Raw genomic sequence first — 16,929 nt, 5'->3', positions numbered from 1 at the left:
AGCTGGGGCAGCGGAGCCGGCTGCGCGCTGCTGACCGACAGTGCGTGACGGACGGTGCCACGCTGTACCCTGATATGTTCTGCACCGACTCGAGCGACGCCACTCTGCGGTGCACGTCTGATCGCCAGTCGCTGGGGACCTGCGCAATTTACCAGGACGATAACATCCCACCGGAGTTCCAGTACTTCGCCACCAAGCAGGGCTCCAGGCGAGGGGCCATGATGGAGTACTGCCCCTTCATCGCGCCAATGAATGGCACTGGATGCATGGATGGCGACGAGGCCATCATGCCTGGGAGCGTTGTTGGCCCGTCCTCGCGCTGCTTGACTGGGGAGAACCTCCGGATGGGCAGTACGGTTGTTGGTGACGTGTGCGTGCAGTTGAGGTGTGGTGAGGGCACGCTAAGTGTGCGGTACAGGGGCAGCGAGGAGTGGCATCCCTGTGCACCGGGACAGACGCTGACGCCCCCGGCGCCATTCACGGCGGGCAGCATAAGATGCCCCTTGTTCAGCGATGTCTGCCTCACCATGTTGAAGCACAGTGATGCGAGCAGCGCTTTGGCGGTCACTTCTGCGCCGCTTCTTCTCCTCATTGTGATCGGCACGGTGATTGTCGCACCCTGACCCGTACCTGTTGCCGACACCGCACCTCCCCTGCTCCATTGGGCCTCTCTTGGAATCCTTTTGCTATAGGAGCTCAGACATTTTTTTCATGTTTTTTTCTATTGTTTTTTTTTTTTTTATGTTTTTTATTGCTTTGTTTTCTGCCGCGGTGAGCCAAAGTCTTTTCGCCCTCTCCCGGCTACAAGAGTGCCTGTGACTTCTCATTGGCCTCACCGCCCGGCGGAGGACATTATGTAAGGTGTGTGTAGGACGTTTGCTTTGGAAATGACCGGTGCTGAAGCCATGCATCCCCTCTGGCTGTGGTGCATCTGTGTGTTCAAAGGCGTGTTGGCGGAGCGACAGCGCAGGGAACTGACTTCTTCCCCATTTCCCAATGGTTTTCTTTTATTATTATTATTATTATTATTATTATTATTATTATTGCGCATTGCGACATCCCGTGAAAACGCGCCGAGGGTTTGAAAGAAGTCTTTTTTCGGTGATGGCGGAGGCACCTGATAATAGGTTTTTCTTTTTTTCTCTTTTGTGGACGGACACCGAATGAATGTGCGGGTGTTTTACTTCCTTCTTGTTGGGCTCACTGGGGATGTGTCAGCGCTCTGGGGCGGTAGCTGTGTTGTGTTTTTGGAGTGGAGGCGGGTCTTGCCCGATTGCCTGTTTCTTCTTTTTGTTGCCTCTCTTGTTGCTTAGGATGCTTTACTTGGCTGCCCTCTCGCGGGATGGACCGGCCGTTCGTTTTTTCTTGCCCCACTGCCACCAGCACCTCTGCGGTGTGAGTGCCGCCTCCGATGCTGACGGCCAGCGAAAACACAGGCGCCGTGCTTGCAACGATCACTTCGCCTGCACCTGTGCTGCCCCAGATCCCACGGCCATTGCGCGGAGGGGAAGGAGTGCTGAGCGTGCGTGAGTGGAGCGTGCTCCGTGGGTGAGGCGGCGGCCGTATATCATCATTTCTGTGCCGTGACTGTCTCAATCGGGCCCGCAAGAGCAGCACCGACGGCGTGAAACGCACAGGGCGGCTGACGACTTCATGATGCGATCAATCGAGGCATTTGTATGACCGTGACGATGAGTTACATCTCCGTGCACCCAGCCACCCACAACAGGCACGGGACTGGCTCGCTCCTTCCCTCCACAGCCCTCTCCGCCGCCTTCTCCCTCTCTGTCTCTCTGTGCCACGGTGCACCACCTCGCCTCCTCTGTCGTGCCGGAGTGTGCTTCCCCGGGCTGTGTGCCGCATCCTCCGTTTAATATCTAATCCTGTTGTACTGACAGTTTTCATGTTATAATTCTCTGTTATGATTGTTATTTTTGTGTGATTTTAATTATACGCCTGATTCTGCGTGTGTTGAGACAAAACCCGCTGAGTAGTAGGCGTAGGGCTCGCGTACGCGCAATAAAAAGAAATCCGCGGGTTGCACCTTTGTGGAGTACGACTGGCCATTCTACCAAAAACGGAATTGCCCGTGGGAGAGCGCACTGAAACCCTCACACCCCTCAACGTTAGAGGTCCCTTGGTGGCTGTATCTATCGATGTCGCTTCACAGGATACCCATTGAGGCTAGATTTTTTTGTTTTTTATTTGGTTCTTGTAATTTCTTGGTTTCTGAACGCATAGTGGACTTTTGGCAGGTGCTGTCATTTCGATGGACAAATGGAAAGCTATCTTTATTTTGGATTTTTTGAGGTCCACTTATAAAAAAGTGGGGTGCATATTTTTACAATGAATTTTTTGTTTAATTGCTGTTTTTTTTTACTTTTTTGTGATGCTTGGGTTTTTTAGTTGTATCTTTTTATCTGGTTTCTGGCATGACGGAGGTTGCTAGCGTGCCCGCATTGGGCGGCCGGGATTACTTTTTTGCGCCAAAGGGACGTGTTTTTCCGAACCATGGATTCACTTCGAGATCCATCGTTTATAAGCGTTTTGCCGAGAACACTACCCCGTTGGCGTTGAGTGTCGGCCTTGTACTACCGACGATGGTCGATATTCAGATGAAGTTGGATGAATGTGTGGCAGAAGGGGTGGATATGCCCCTCTCGAAGGTGTTGGGTATTATGAAAGAGGCAGGAAAGGTGAAATTTCTTATCTTTGCGGACGCTGTTTCCCGTGTGGCGGTTCAGACCGGGTTTGCATGTCTATTAATTCACTCCAACACGGCGTATGGCAACTCGGTGGTGTTTTTGTGGGATATGTACCCGAAGATGCATCAAATTCACGTGGCGGATTTGGTGAAATTTCTTCGCCTTCCCCCTTTTTTCTCCAGACTTTTTGGCCCGCTTCCAACGCAATCGGAGTTGAGAGTATACAACATGCCCATTTCTCCACTAGCCGCTGCCGAGGACTGCATGAAACGTAGCACACTTCAACTACTGAGTGATGTGGTTGTGGATGCGGTTGAGTGTTGTGTGATGCGGAAATTGGCCCGCGGCTCAAGCAAAGGATCCGGTGGTTTTTTGAAAAGATCTGCCGTGCATGTGACGCTGGGAGTGTTAAAAGTTTGTGGATCGGCTGTGGGACGCGCGGTGGCTGGTGCACGTGGCGAATATTGGGGCGAGATTGTGGGCATTGCTGTGGCACCAGTGGCATTTGCGCAGTTCTCTGTCGTCATGCACGTGACTCGTCGACGCCACTCACGTGGCGTTAAACCATCGGAGCGCACACGCAGCAGTAGCGGTGGTAGAAGCAAGGAGAGCGGTGCGCAGAGAGGGAACGGGCGTCGGACACCGTTGGAGAAGAAGGCGTAGAGGATTTACCGAAGGAAACGAAGCCGTGCGGACCGTGGGCTGGAGGGATTCCGTTCTTCAAGATACTTTTGTTTTGTTGTATGCACGCCCCATGGCGATTTATGCATGACCTTTTATATTTGTGCGCGGTCGTTTGGTTGGGAGGAGTGGGAGGTGTTTGACGTGAGTGATGTGCAAACCAGACGTTTATTTGCGCCTCTAGCCGAAAAGGAAATAGAAATAGAGCAAGCACAACAACGGTAACAATGGGGAAAAGGGGAAAGGAAAAAGAATAAAAATAAAAAAGAAACCAAAGGGAGAGAACGGCGCAAACTGGGTACGGTGATATGTGCAGGCTTTTATGACTGATAAGGCGATAATTACTCACCCCTCTCTTTTTTTTTTCTTGGGGGTTGTGTTTGGTGTCTTGCTCCCTTTGAGTTTTGTAATGCGTTTTTGCGTTTGCGTGATGTCTTGCGGTATTTTACCTTTATCTCTTTCTCCTTTTTTTTTTTTTTTGATTGTTATTTGTTTGGCACAAAGGGTAGAGGGTGGGTCCGGTTGTCGGCGGCTGAGCGGGCATTGATCAATATTTTTCTCCTCTTTCTTTTTGCTGCTTGGGGTGCGCGTTTGGCGCTGCAAAGGAGAGTTGCGAGAACGGGAAATCCGCGGGGAAAACGCGGAGAGTTGGTTGTATGATGTACGCGTATGATATCTTGCAGCAGCGGAATGATGCGAAGGAGGCTGAGCGCCCCAAAAACAAAGTCGCACGGTACCAGTCGAAGAATGTGCGCCCTTCCTGCTGGATAAATGAGGAAATACGCACTGCGGGGGAGGTTGATTTACCGCCCGTGCTGCCGCCTCCTGCCTCTTCTCCGTTTTGCATGACAACCTCTTCCTCCGACTGGCTGGTGCGGGACGACGGGAATGCCATAAGGGACATGGTCCAGACTGCCGTCGGAGGCGAAACACGGCTGCAGGAACCTGGCGCGGCTCTATATACATCATTGAGTACCCCGCGGGAAGTACTTACCTCACCTTCCATTGAGTGCGAATTGTGCACGACGTCTTCTGAGGAGGTTCGGTACGTTCCCCACGGATCAATGGAATCTGCAGTGGCAGTCGAGGAAGTGGTAGTGATAATTGATGCGGCTGCAGAGGGGAGGGAGGTGCCGCTTGACGCGTTGGAGGGAAGCAGCAACGACGACAACCGTCAACAGCAGTCTGCCTTATCATCATTAGTGGCCCTATCGGAAAACTTGGAGGGTTCAATTTGTCCTCGGGGAGGCGATGGTATTGTTGATGCCGCTGCGGACAGTTCTATTGTTTTGGAGACTGAGGATGAGTGCGACAATGGTATATTGCTTCCTGACGATGAGAGCTTTTCCATTACTTTCTCCTCCACCAACATTGAGATCCCACTGCCGCCACTGTCACCGCCACAGCAACAGGACAACACGTCGCACGGAGTGATGAACTCGGTTGATGCGTTTGGGGTGTTTAGCGGGGGGACTGCCTTGCAGTTGCCGCAAATTGTTATGGTTCCTCGTGTGGAAAATGAACCTTTATCTTCTATCGAAGAGTTCGGACAGTCTGAAATGGAGCAACGGTCCACACCACTAACATCTTCATCGTCATCATCACCGTCGCCGTTACCGCCCTACGGAGCGGAATTGTTTCAAGAGGGATGTCCCGTGGTCGCAGTGGCCTCTGTTGTTGCAGCATCACGGCAGTCTTCTTTGGCAGCTGAGGAGACCCAATGCCCACCACCGCCGCGGTGTTTTGACTATTATCTGCGACGGGGTAAGGCGAAGCGGAAACAGCGGGAGGCGGAGGCGGAGGAATGTCAACGGCAGCTCAATGAGGAGGAGGAAAGACGCCACACTCCACAGGTCTCCTTGTACGCAGAAAGGCGCGGCCCGCGTTCTTTCAATGAATACGTGGAGGCCTCCCGGGAGTGGGAAACGCTACGGGCGAGCCACATAAAGTCCATCACGGCGCAACTTGAGTCTGCCGATGAGACAAGACGACGTGCCGTCGTAAAGGTCAACGTGACATCGGAACGTCTTCTGAAGGAAATGGTGGGGAGAAGGAAGCGTGTCGGTGTCATGGAAAGTTCGACGCAGCACGCGGCCGCCCGCCAGTCATGGTTGAAACAACTGCAGGAAAAGTATGCCCCGAGCTTTAAACCGACCATCCTACGCACGACTGGGCGACGAAAGGCATCTGAAAGCGAAACACAACGGAAAGGAGGGCCGCATGCAGTTGAAGACAGTTGTTATGACCGTTTTATGCGCTACCGCGAAGAAAGCGAGAAGAAGCGGGAACAGCTTCGACAGCGTGAGGCGGAGAAGCAGCATCAACAACCGAAAACGAGGCGCACCATCACGCAAATCACGGAATATGTGCGCTCAATGTGGGAAAGAGACGAAAGTCGGCGAGATAAGTTGAGGCGGCAAGTGGAGAAGGAGCGAGAGGAGGAAAAGGAGAAAATGCGGGCAATGAAGCCACAATTGAGTCGGCGATCATTGGAGCTTGCGGAGCGCCTCCGCCAACGCCAACGTACGGCCGAAAGATCGGCACCAACCACTACATCCGTGCCGCATGTAGGCGTCTCCCATCAAGATGGAACGTGTCAAAAACTTTGGGGTGCGGCGGGTGGAAAGAAGAGAAGCCCCGAGCCAAAACCACCGACTCCAGCCACAAACCGCAAGTTATCGTTTTCCTCAAAATCCTGCAGTTGCCATTGCAAGCCTCTCAGACGTGGTCTCAGGGGCATTGTCCCACCTGCTGTCTCACCGGAATTTGAGGAACGTAACGCGCGGCTGTTGCGAATGCGGCAACAGCGTGCGGAGTCACGGCGTCACGAAGTGGAAAAGGAACTAGCGCAAGCGTGTACATTCAGGCCGCGGGTTGACCCGGTGTCGCGGAGGATGGCGGAGTCGCATCGTCGAGAGTCTGTGCGGCCTAACACTTTGCAACAGGAGCGGTCGAGTTGCTTCAGGGGTAAAAGGCGTCCCTGCGTCTTTTCTGCCACTATGGCAGACGTCACAAAGGACGTTGAAAAGGACCTTGCATGGGCCAGTGACGTGCGCGTGGCAATGCAGGTGGATGAAGCAGTTGAGGGCAATTTGTTTATTCCCCACGATGAAGATACCGATGAGGAAAACTTGAAGTCGCATATTGAAGGCCTCGAGGCAATATTGGAGCAGTGGAAGCAACTGGAGGCGGAGTATCGTATTTAAATTTAGTTTGGTCCCCATCTGTTTTTTTTTTTTTTTTTTTTTTGTCTCTCATATCAGAAAATCGCCACTTTTTATGGCTTTTGGTACAAGCGCACACAAATACACACACAATAAAATGTTTGCAACTTATTAGTCAATAAAGAGAAGCGCTGAGAGGGGAGAAAGTGTCGTGTGGAATGGCTATGCGTTGTCGCCATGTGGACACACTTTGTTTTTACTGAACATTATTTTTTGTCCTTTTTTTTTTTTTTCTCTCTGTGTTTGCCTGTTGCATGTTTCTGTGTATCGTTTTTTTGTCATTTTTTTTTTTTGTTGCGTTTTTAGCAGCGTGACCGTTTAAGTCTAGCGCCCCCGGCATGATGCCTCTTTGTGTTTCTCCGTCAGTGCATGTGCACGAAAAGTTTTTTTGTTTTAGGTGTGTGTTTGTTGTAACGGTGTGCCTGCACCTCTTTTTTCATACTGTCTTTGCTTCTACCGCTGCGGCGGACAGCAACGCGGGGTTGACGGTGACGCAGGCGATAACAGACGAGTGTCGATGGGGGTTCCGTGGCGCCGGGTATCACATGCATTTAGCCGTGGAGTTTCCGCTACACTATGACGAGGTTTGCGTCTTCCTTGAGCTTCCCAGGGCCTTTTTTTTTGACGCGGCAGAGGTGAAGCAGCTTTACTCAATCACCGCGTTGGGTGAAGATGTCACCAGGGAATATACCCCGCTTGACATCAACTCGACGTTTTTTTTTGACATTGAAGCGCCTGCCTTCCTTGTGGGGTACAAGGTGAACAGCGTGCGCGTCACATTCAGACAGCTGTCGTCAAGGGAAGGGGCAACAAAGAAGCGGAATCCTACGGCGAAAGGGCTTCTTCTGCTGCCTATTCATGCTCGCTATGAAGAGGTGGACACGGCGACGCCTTTTTCTCTGCAGGCATTTTTTGGCAGAGAGTCTTTTGTGCGGCGATGCATTCCGGCGTTGTCCGTGCAGGACTGGAAGACCGCCGCGCGATGCCACACGTTGCCCGCTCCCGTGGGGCAGGAGAGCCGCAGCCCGAGTGACAACAAAACTGTGGGGTCATTGACGCCGAGCAATTGTCTAGACATTCCTGTTGCTCTTCTTTCGTCGGCGCCTTTGGTGTACATCGCGTTGGTGGCGCTGCAGTGCGTTGGCGTCGTCATTGTGGTGCTTTCGCTGCTGCGTGTTTAGAACTCGCGAGCAACAAACAAACAAACAAACCAAAAAGAAAATTGTTGGTGTTTGACGGTTGCGCGGTAGTCGGTAGAGCGAGAAGTCGGAGTTGCAGAAAAAAAAAAAAAAAAAGAAAAGGCGTGAATTTATTAGGGATGAGTTTATTTTCTCGTTCTTTTGAAACACATTTTTATAATTTTTTTTTTCCCTTTCCCATCGTTTGTTATTTGAGCATCTCATTGGAAAAACTCAGTGCGGCCTCTCTGTTTACTCACTTTGCATGATGGATCATTGGAACCTAGATACACACACAATCTGTTGCTCTCTGTGTGTTTTTTTTTTTTTCTTGTTTTGATCCTCTTTATTCCACACCACAGGGGAGGAGACATCACTTTGTCGATATCACACCTCTAGAGACGAGGTGTGTACGATGCCTCGCACATTTCTGAGCGTTGAGGAACACACGTTGTCTGGGGGTAGTCTGCCGCCTTCGCTGTTGTACAACAACCTTACTTTTGTTGAAGAATGCGGGGCGCTGGTGTACGCCTCAAGGAAGGATTGTATTGTCAGGGACATCAAAGCAAAGAAGACTCATGTACTTCCAATTGGAACCTCCGAGAAGGAGATGATTGTACATTGTACCGCCACACTTGCGCCTATAGGACTGCTGCATCCTGATCACTCTATTCTCATTCTCATCACTACAGAGTCGGCCACACAGCTTTGGGCAAAGGAGTCTCCACTAGGCCTTGTGCCACACAATGGTTCAAACGGCAATGGCTGTTGCGGTGACATTGTCTCCTCGCCTACCGGCGTCGCATACGTCCTCGTTAGCACAAACAAAGGGGTCGTGATTTTTGCGGAGTTTGATGCAACGCCAAATACGCCGTTTCGAGTCCAGTCGGCAGTGAAGGGACACATGGAGCACGCAGTTACTGCGGCACGGCTGAATCCGTTTCATGATTCCCCGCTTTTTGCCGTCACAGGGGATTCCGTGGGCCGTTTGCTGTTTTGGGACCGCGACAAACAGCCGTTTGCTTTTTTTGAAACGTCGGAGTGTGTGACGGCGGTGCAGATAGTCAGTGGTGGGGACTTTGCAGTGGCCGCGAACGGGGCCGGGAAGTTGCAGGTGTTCGATAGCCGCACGGGCGAGATGCGGGTGGAAATTTGCGCCCATTCGCGCTGGATTAACACACTGGCGTTCTGTACTGCCACCAACACGGTGATTTCCGGAGCGGAGGACGGTTATTTCACTGTGTGGTCGATGCCAAAGAGTACAGTGAATGGCGTTACACTGGTCGAGCCCATCGCAACGCAACATGTCCCCAACGTGTTGCCTACAGGCGCTGCCTTCAGAGCGGACGGAACGCAAGTCTTTATTGCGATGTACGACACAAACAGGATCACTGAGTATGCTCTTGTATGAGAGAAGGGGGCAAATGTGCAGGCAACGACAAGGAGGAGGATCCAATGATGTCTGGAGTTGGAGTTTCGGCGTGTGATTTGGCCTAACCGGCGTTTCTACTGCATTATATTCGTTGTATCTCTCTCTTCTTTTTTTTTTTTTTTTTTTATTTCCACATTAATGTTGCCATGCAGCGGGGTTGCTCATGCTTCCCATGTTGTTACTGTTTTTGTATGTTTTATTATTATTATTTTTTGGCTTTATCCATCTACCGTTTTTGTAAGCAAAAAGAAAAGCGTACTTTTGAGTTACCATGATGCAGGCGACATTCACTTCTTTTGTGGCTTCCCTCCCGAACTGTGGGGTGGCGGAGAACAAAGAAAATACCGTGGATTATGATGACGATGACAGGGCGACAATTTTGGCATGCGACGAAGGCAGCGACGTAGAGACGTGCTCAACGCATACGGCGCTTCTCTCAGATGATTATGACGACACAGCCGATGCTCTCTGTGGCGCCAAAGATGGCGCTGCGTCCGATGCGGAAGTGCCACACTGCGGTGGAAGTCAACCACCGCGTTCTGTGTCGAATGCCTTGAACAAACACCCTCGAGCATCGGCCTCATTTCTTGAGGTTTGTCTTGTGCCTAGCACAACACCACTGCGCCCAGAAGGAACAGAAAGAGAGTTAACAGAATTTGAAACGGTTGGGTTTCCGCAACTGTGCACGTACTGGGAGATGTGCGAATGTGCGGAGAGGTCGAGAGGGGTGCGGCAGTTTTTGATTCCTGCTAAAGATGAAGTCTGGTGGGGCTCTGCCGCTGCACCCCCACCGTCGGCAAGGCTTACTTGCGTGTATCAAGTTGGACGCAGCGATATTCCTGCGGCAGTCGGGGGTTTAAATGTGCCTCAGTCACGCTGCTCGGTGTCCCGTGTGCACTGCGAGGTGCGGCTGCATTTCCGCCTGATGACGAACCCACTCGCTCAAGACCATAACGCCACGGCACCAAGCGGTCCCATTTACAGCTGGAACTCCTTCGATGTTGTCGATTGTTCCTCATCCAATGGGACATTCTACCACGCGGTAAGATTGTTACCATCACATCGTTACACATTTTCCGTTAAAAACGGTGTTGGCTCCGTGGAGCTCATGTTGGGGGATCATTATCGGCTGCGCATTCAAGCAGATGGCATCCCCTCCGATGCATCAGAGGAGATTCCAACCGGCCACCATGGCGCCACCAAACCTGTAGAAAAGTTTGATGCGGAAGTGCAGTGGACGTTTTCCCCTATTATACGAGTGGCAAGGCGCGTGCCGTCTCAGTCGCGGCGACCGCCAAAGAAGCCTGTTGCTGTGGCCAAAAGCAGGAGTCGAGCAAAGTGCAGGAAACAAGTGAGCTTCAAGAGCGATGTTGAGCCATTCATCCAACCTCCTTGTGGTGGCGCGGAGTTGGAATCAAATGGCAAATTAAGGATTGTGACTACCGGGCTGCGTCTCACATCCGCAAAGGAGACAAAACTCCGTCGTTTGGGCATTGTAATGAATCCCCCCAGGTCGGAGTTTGGCCGTGCGAGGGTTCTTGTAATCGATGGACCACTGATGCGTAGTGTGAAACTATTGACGGCTTTGCCATTTGTGGAGCACATCGTGGACCGAGCGTGGCTTGATGCCGTTCTTGCATTGCCATTGAAGATATCCTCAGAGACGACAACGTCAACGGCAACACGATTGATGGATTTCGCATCATTCCCGTATTCGGAACGACGCACACGGCGAAGTATAGAAACTGTTAACGCCTTCTCCTTACAGGAGCTTATACAAGTACCTGCTTGCCAGCGTCAGGCACTTTTTGCTGGCCAGCTATTTTGGGTACATCCAGAGGCTGAACCACAAGACCCGCCTGATAACGATCTCAAATACGTCATTCTTGCTTCCGGTGGCGCTCTCACGAAGGATGCGAGTTGTGCCACAGTTGCAGTGATGCCACAAGTGAATGTGACGAGCTCAATGTGGGGCCAGGCCTATTCCTGCCCCCAAGAACCGTTGTGTATTTTTATAGTTCCCAACGATCTCTTTTGTGCAGTTTTACAGCAGCGTCGTCTGACGACGTCAACTGTGAGATGCCCCGTTGGTGTCTCTGTCTTGCCACCAAGCCCGACCACCGCAATGCTTCGAGAAAAACGTAGTTTGTCTTCGCCGCGTGAATCTACAAAAAAGTCAAAGAGCCGCCGCAAATGACCCGCGTGGCCGTCAGACAGGATAGTTAAAAAGACATTTAGGTCCCTTTTTTGTGAGGAAGAATCTTTTTTTTTTTTTTTTTTTTTTGCCAATTATTATTATTATTATTATTATTGATATTATTAGTAATATCAATTTTTTTGCCTTCTGTGTTTGTTTATTAAACGCTCTTTCACTTTAATTTCTTTTTTTTTGCTTTTTTTTTTTTTTTGGGAATTTTTTTTTTTTGAAGGGTGAAGGAAGGGGCAGCAGCAGCAGCTTCTCTCTCTCTCTTTCCCCCCCCCGTGTGTGTGTATTTGTATCCGTCTCTGCTGTGCTCATCTCCCCAATTCCACGGCGGTGAATTTTGTTCATTCCTGTGATTCACAGGAGGAGCACCGCAACGAGTTTTGTGAGTGGCATGACACGCTGCTGCCATCACTTTTGCGAAATGGTGACGATGGGTGTTGCCGTTAGGACGTTCTGCACGGCGACACTCTCATTGATGGGCCGTTGCGTCCCGAAAGTGAAGTTCTCTCTTGAAGCTTTGCCACCGAATTTGCAGCAGGAGTTTTCCTGTGAGGAGAATGCCCGGAACTTGAGGCACATGATTCAGCTTTCATCGGGTGCCGCTGCATCTTCTACCGAAGCCGTCATAAAGGTCCTGCCTTCATGGGTGCATGTGGTCTCATGGCAGTGCGGTGCATGCGGGTGCCAGTGGTCTGCTCGTCCAGTGGATCGAATGGACCCTCAGGTCTCCTCATTTTACGCTTGCCCCAAGTGCGTTTTCGGCGTAAACTCCGAAGAGAATGCAAGGCCACGTTTGTTACCCCCTCGTGTACGACGGCTTGCTGAGGTGCACCCTCTTCTTGCGGCGCAATGGGACGACCTTCGCAACGCTGTCATTCATAACCGCGTTTTTTTTGAGTCTGTGACAGATGTGCCGTTGCCGTGTAGCACTGTGGTGTGGTGGGTTTGTCCCCATTGCCAGAAGTCATGGAAAGAGTCTGTTGACTCCCGTGTACATCGGTACGAGCAGCAACAACAGCAACATCATAAGGAAAATGAAGATTTGCGTCATGGAAGAGCAACGCTGCCACTGTGTCCCTTATGCGAGGGCTGTGGCGTGTGTAGCTCTTCCCATTCTGATGCAAGCACTTCATCATCATCATTGTCATTGCCGCAGCAGAGCGGTGAGAAGTGTTCCATTGGGGTAAAGCGTTTCTTACAGGACGACGCGGTGCTACTCGCCGAGGCACTGCTGCAGTCGCACGAGGACCCGGCGGCTATTTCGTTGCAAAGCAACCGATTACTTCAGTGGAGGTGCCGTTGGTGTGCCCATGAGTTCACAGCCTCCATCGCGGATCGTTTTCTCCGCTATCATCGCTGTCCTCAGTGCAGTGGTGCCGTGGCGACCCCGCTGAACCTTCTTGCTATCCAACGACCAGACGTATTGCGAGAGGTGGCGCGAACCGTGTCTAGCGCAAAGTTGTTGAAGATGACCATCCATGACGACACCGTGGTGACGTTTGTGTGCCGGATATGTATGTCACCTTACCGTCTTTCTGTGCGATTGCGTTGTCTGCTAAAGCGTGGTGTTACGGCGTGCCCTAAATGTCTTTGGAACCGCTCGCAGTTTGCAAAGGAAGTGGCGTTGGCAAATGAGCAGCGTGGCGCTTCAAAGACAATTCCACGTATGTCAATGAAGAAACTTCGCTTGAAGCGACGTGGTCGGGACACTTTTGATACTGTTCGGAATCAGCTCTATCAGCGTGATACCGACCTCATGAACTAACGTGAAGCTGCGATTTCAAGGCTGTTCGAGTGCGATGGTAAGAGGGAGATGTTGTTGCGATTCAAATGTTTCCATGGAGACTTGTTTGATGGCCTTCTTTTTCCTTTTCTTTGTTTGAGATTGGAACTGCGATTATTCTTGTGGTGCGTGTCTGTGTTTGAAACAAAAAAAATCTTTTCTCTTTTATTTTATTTTTTTGATGTGTGGGTGTCTGCGCCGCATTCATGCTCTTGAGGGAAGGGCAGAGAAGCACAGGGGAGCGAACCGAAGGCGTGAGAGAAGAGGCGGCGGCAAAAAAGGGGCTTGAAGGATTTTTGATGGCTACAAGTATGAGCTTAAGGGGACCGTCGCTTAGTGTCCCCAATGCGGAGGGCGTGCCGCGGCTCACGGATGTCGCGCTGTATCTTTGCGGAAAAGCCATGGTCTCCCTTTGGCCGTTGCTTGTTGCGTCCGATCCAGAAGCGGCCGAAAAATTTGCCATGTGGTACTTTCATCGTGTGGCGTTTATGCACGAACGCATGGCGGGCCATGGCAACGAGGCAGAGACCGTGGCCGTAGCGAGTGACATGCGGAATGGTGGCGAGACGAACTTTTCTCTTGCGTTCAATGCGTTGTGCCGGGGACCCGTTGAAAATGAGTCTTATAACTGGCAGCAGCAGCAGCAGCAGCAGCGGGAACGGTCTTCTCTGCCGACAGTGTTTGGCTTTGCAGAAGAATCAAGTTCGGCGACTGGGCTACTTTTGCAAACTGAATCATTGGTCCTTGCGGAGGGTAATGCGAGGGGTGGCGGTGACAGTAACGCCGCCTTCACCTGTTTTGAGGAGCTGCTGGATCTTTGCAGAGATGTTGCTGGACGTGATATTCGGGAGGATTTTCTCCGTTGCGTTATTTCACTCATCACGGGAGATGTCTCTTATCCTACTCGTGCACCGCTGACGTTGTGGGGCGACAGAAGCGTCAAGGAAAGGGCCGCGGTGATCCTTTCAACGTTGTCAGCCATGCTCACTCTGAAGAATGAATTCACTGCGGAACATGTGGCGAGGAGCCTCACACGGTCCTTTGCGGTGTGGATGGATGTCAGCTGGAGCTGTGCGTCCTTTGGATGGCAGATGCATGTAGCACGGGTTGTGGGACAATGGCTTGTCGATTTTGAATCTCTTTTGACGTCTGTAGTGTTGCCAGGGACAATGCCATTCTTGAGTCAACCCACGCGGCTACCGCAAAAGCCAAACTTATCGACGCATGGTCCTTCTTCAAGAGCCCCTCATCCGGAATTGGAGGGGAAGCAGAAGTTGAACATTGCCAGCATGTATATGGCACTGCGACGTATTTGTGAGGGCACTTTACCGAACGATAGAAATTTAATGGAGATGCTTATTCAAAGCGGATGTGGGGTTCGGTTTGCCGATCAGAACGTGCTGGAATATATGATGAGTGATTCGGCGGCGGGCGGCGGAGCGTCAGACACGCAACTTTCACATCAATTCATTCTTTTGAGAATCACAAGCGGAGTGCTTCTCTACGCCCAATTTTATCTCTCTGTACACTCTTTAGAGGCGGCTCTTCACTGTGCACAAACAGCCGTACTTGTCGGACACCAATGGCGCTCGGATGAATTTCTCACAATGGCACATTACAGCAGTTTCCTTGTTCATTTTGCCTGTCAAGACACGCCTGCTGCTGCGGGAGACATCGCTATTTTGCTTCAATTAGCAGATGCGGCATCTCATAGAGAAGGTGATAATGGAGGCGAAACAAATAACAGTGCACCTCGATTTCATGCCGGTTGTTTGGGCTACATGGGAGCGGCCATGTTAATGCTTATTTGTCCAGGGACGGTTGACACGTACTTGCGGTCTGTTATTATTGCTGGTATTGTAGCGGGGAGGCCCGCTTTTAGTGAAGCAACATCCGATGGTCAGGCTGTATTGGGTGGCGGCCACGAGAATAATAATAATACTAATACTAATAGTCATGCAGATACTGAAGCCGTCCGTGGTGGCCACTCCGTCGTGGTTCAGAGCGTTGCCCAAACGGTGCGATTTGCACTTTGGCTTTCTGAGATGGAGACGTTTCTTGACCCCTCTTCAACGGTTGTCACGGAGATGATCACAGGCGTAGGGCGAGAAACTATGACGATTATCGCGGGGCACTACGGTGTGCGTTCTTCGTTGAGAGCTGTCAACACAGCTTCCCTTGGTCAACTTCTAACTCAGATTGACGAAGAGGCATCCACGACGTCCTCTATTTTTTCCTATCAACCCTCATCCCTTCTGCTGCGTGAGCTTGTGCGACAAATAGCTCATCGTGCGTTGGCCACACAGGTTGGTGCCGCAGACGCCTCGCCCGGATCGGGACCGTTTAATATATTGCATGACTTTCTTATGGCTGTGGAATTACACTATGGCGAAGATGGCGTTGATGTTCTCCGAGGGGATTTCTTCTTTATGTCTACCTACCGCTTTTTGTTTGCCATTTGGCTTCGGAATCATGGGTACATGAAGTCAGCGTACCAAGAACTGACCCGAATTGCTGACAGCATGTTATTCCATAGTCGTTGCTGCATGGACGGCAGCATGATGGATGGAGAAGCCGCATTTACATCCAACGCAGCTGAGGCAATGGAGGAGGATATTTCTGCTGCCGCCGTCAAAACGGCGGCGATGGGGACAAAAATAATGACAAATGGAACAGAAAAGGTTAAAAAAAGTGACCTGCAGTACTGGCCGCCTGACCACTTGTTGCTGTGGCAACATATGCACTTTGAACGTGCACAGCTTGCACGCTATCTTGGCTACTCTTCTACATTGCCTGATATTGCTGAGAAGCTTCGTCGCGTAAGTGCGGGGAGCCATTTTGTTATGGGCGTACTTTACGCCGACCTTATAGCTGCAATGATGTGCTTTCAGCGTGGAAATTACTGCAGTGCCCTCCATGCGCTTGACAAAGTCTTGGGCAGTGCGAAACATATTGGCTTAACTTTAGTTCAAGCGCATGCGTATTTGATGCGGGTGTTTGTTTTGCTTACATGCGGTCGATGGAACGATGTTCTGGAAACACTGGGCTCCATACGCTCTCTTCCCTCGCTTCTGGAGCCGGGCTTCCTCCTTGCTCGGCTGCGTGCGCAGTGCGAAGCGATGATGGAGTGCACGACAGCAACAGAAGCCGATCTTGCTGCTGTCGTGGAGCAGCATGTGCAGCGGATGGAGGCTTGTGGATGTTTTCTCGAGGAGTCGGAAGAGGAGGATTCCATCGGCATTACATTGGCGGAGAAGTTGTGCGTTTATGCTTGCATCGCTCGCTTTATGGTGACGCCGTCGGCAGACCAGCGGCATTCTTGGGACAATAATTTAACGACTCTCACAAAAAAATTGAGGCAGCGCCAGTTTCAAGAAGGGAAGTGGCAGGTGTTGTCTAATATGCCGATGCGGCGCGTTTGCCGGGACATTTTATCCGGCGCGCTGCTCCAGCAGCTGACATAGACCCCGTAAAAAGTACACACACACACACACACACACTCACGGAAAACTTTACTTTCCCCTTCTCAACAGGATCCGCATGAAAAGAAATGATAAGTGGGACGTGCACATTTATGCGTAGGTGTTTATTGTTGTGGTAAACACGAAGGAGTGGATGTGTGGAATGGCAGCTGCGCATGGGGGAGGTGGAAACATTGAAGGCGTGGACTTGGAGGGGTTAGGGGCAACTTTGCGTCATTACTTTCTTGCTCTGTGCGCC

At 51.2% G+C, this 16,929-nt stretch overlaps 8 protein-coding genes and 4 non-coding genes across 12 annotated transcripts, besides 13 other annotated features; all 12 read left to right on the top strand.

The window, feature by feature from the left end:
- On the top strand, nt 1-623 carry Tc00.1047053508173.270 (surface protease GP63, putative; the record flags this gene model as incomplete). Its single annotated transcript, XM_813188.1, has 1 exon — nt 1-623. A coding segment is annotated over one exon (623 nt), but the record flags the coding sequence as incomplete, so codon positions are not given.
- Nucleotides 1-6,684: a sequence feature (areas merged during assembly that could not be assigned to a particular haplotype. This can correspond to areas where the two haplotypes were merged or to regions with more than two copies in the genome that were merged during assembly.).
- Nucleotides 704-750: a sequence feature (A-rich).
- Nucleotides 1,008-1,045: a microsatellite.
- On the top strand, nt 1,418-1,487 carry Tc00.1047053508173.304. The gene has a single exon (XR_008255504.1). It is a non-coding gene; the product is annotated as an H/ACA snoRNA, TC6C1H1 (small nucleolar RNA).
- On the top strand, nt 1,537-1,613 carry Tc00.1047053508173.294. Its single transcript, XR_008255503.1, has one exon. It is a non-coding gene; the product is annotated as an H/ACA snoRNA, TC6C1H2 (small nucleolar RNA).
- On the top strand, nt 1,654-1,740 carry Tc00.1047053508173.284. The gene has a single exon (XR_008255502.1). It is a non-coding gene; the product is annotated as a C/D small nucleolar RNA (snoRNA), TB6C1C3 (small nucleolar RNA).
- Tc00.1047053508173.274 lies at nt 2,119-2,189 on the top strand. The gene has a single exon (XR_008255501.1). It is a non-coding gene; the product is annotated as an H/ACA snoRNA, TC6C1H4 (small nucleolar RNA).
- Tc00.1047053508173.264 (hypothetical protein, conserved) lies at nt 2,433-3,368 on the top strand (the record flags this gene model as incomplete). Its single annotated transcript, XM_813194.1, has 1 exon — nt 2,433-3,368. One exon carries the CDS (start codon nt 2,433-2,435, stop codon nt 3,366-3,368), a length of 936 nt encoding a protein of 311 aa, XP_818287.1.
- Tc00.1047053508173.260 (hypothetical protein, conserved) lies at nt 4,043-6,592 on the top strand (the record flags this gene model as incomplete). Its single annotated transcript, XM_813187.1, has 1 exon — nt 4,043-6,592. The coding sequence occupies one exon, from the start codon at nt 4,043-4,045 to the stop codon at nt 6,590-6,592; it is 2,550 nt and encodes an 849-aa protein (XP_818280.1).
- Nucleotides 6,614-6,635: a microsatellite.
- Nucleotides 6,685-7,189: a sequence feature (areas merged during assembly that could not be assigned to a particular haplotype. This can correspond to areas where the two haplotypes were merged or to regions with more than two copies in the genome that were merged during assembly.).
- Nucleotides 6,817-6,914: a sequence feature (A-rich).
- Tc00.1047053508173.240 (hypothetical protein, conserved) lies at nt 6,949-7,791 on the top strand (the record flags this gene model as incomplete). Its single annotated transcript, XM_813186.1, has 1 exon — nt 6,949-7,791. The coding sequence occupies one exon, from the start codon at nt 6,949-6,951 to the stop codon at nt 7,789-7,791; it is 843 nt and encodes a 280-aa protein (XP_818279.1).
- Nucleotides 7,190-16,929: part of a sequence feature (areas merged during assembly that could not be assigned to a particular haplotype. This can correspond to areas where the two haplotypes were merged or to regions with more than two copies in the genome that were merged during assembly.) that runs on past the window's edge.
- Nucleotides 8,204-9,199, top strand: Tc00.1047053508173.230 (hypothetical protein, conserved; the record flags this gene model as incomplete). Its single annotated transcript, XM_813185.1, has 1 exon — nt 8,204-9,199. One exon carries the CDS (start codon nt 8,204-8,206, stop codon nt 9,197-9,199), a length of 996 nt encoding a protein of 331 aa, XP_818278.1.
- Nucleotides 9,325-9,350: a microsatellite.
- On the top strand, nt 9,492-11,417 carry Tc00.1047053508173.219 (hypothetical protein, conserved; the record flags this gene model as incomplete). Its single annotated transcript, XM_813193.1, has 1 exon — nt 9,492-11,417. The coding sequence occupies one exon, from the start codon at nt 9,492-9,494 to the stop codon at nt 11,415-11,417; it is 1,926 nt and encodes a 641-aa protein (XP_818286.1).
- Nucleotides 11,483-11,504: a microsatellite.
- Nucleotides 11,509-11,542: a microsatellite.
- Nucleotides 11,599-11,645: a microsatellite.
- Nucleotides 11,818-13,191, top strand: Tc00.1047053508173.210 (hypothetical protein, conserved; the record flags this gene model as incomplete). The annotated part of the gene is made up of 1 exon (XM_813184.1): nt 11,818-13,191. The coding sequence occupies one exon, from the start codon at nt 11,818-11,820 to the stop codon at nt 13,189-13,191; it is 1,374 nt and encodes a 457-aa protein (XP_818277.1).
- Tc00.1047053508173.200 (hypothetical protein, conserved) lies at nt 13,416-16,673 on the top strand (the record flags this gene model as incomplete). The annotated part of the gene is made up of 1 exon (XM_813183.1): nt 13,416-16,673. One exon carries the CDS (start codon nt 13,416-13,418, stop codon nt 16,671-16,673), a length of 3,258 nt encoding a protein of 1,085 aa, XP_818276.1.
- Nucleotides 13,841-13,863: a microsatellite.
- Nucleotides 16,688-16,713: a microsatellite.

This window comes from Trypanosoma cruzi, genomic scaffold, assembly GCF_000209065.1.
Source record: "Trypanosoma cruzi strain CL Brener 1047053516707 genomic scaffold, whole genome shotgun sequence".
In the NCBI taxonomy this organism is placed as follows: Eukaryota; Euglenozoa; class Kinetoplastea; order Trypanosomatida; family Trypanosomatidae; genus Trypanosoma; species Trypanosoma cruzi.
This window is presented reverse-complemented; position numbering and strand designations above follow the sequence as displayed.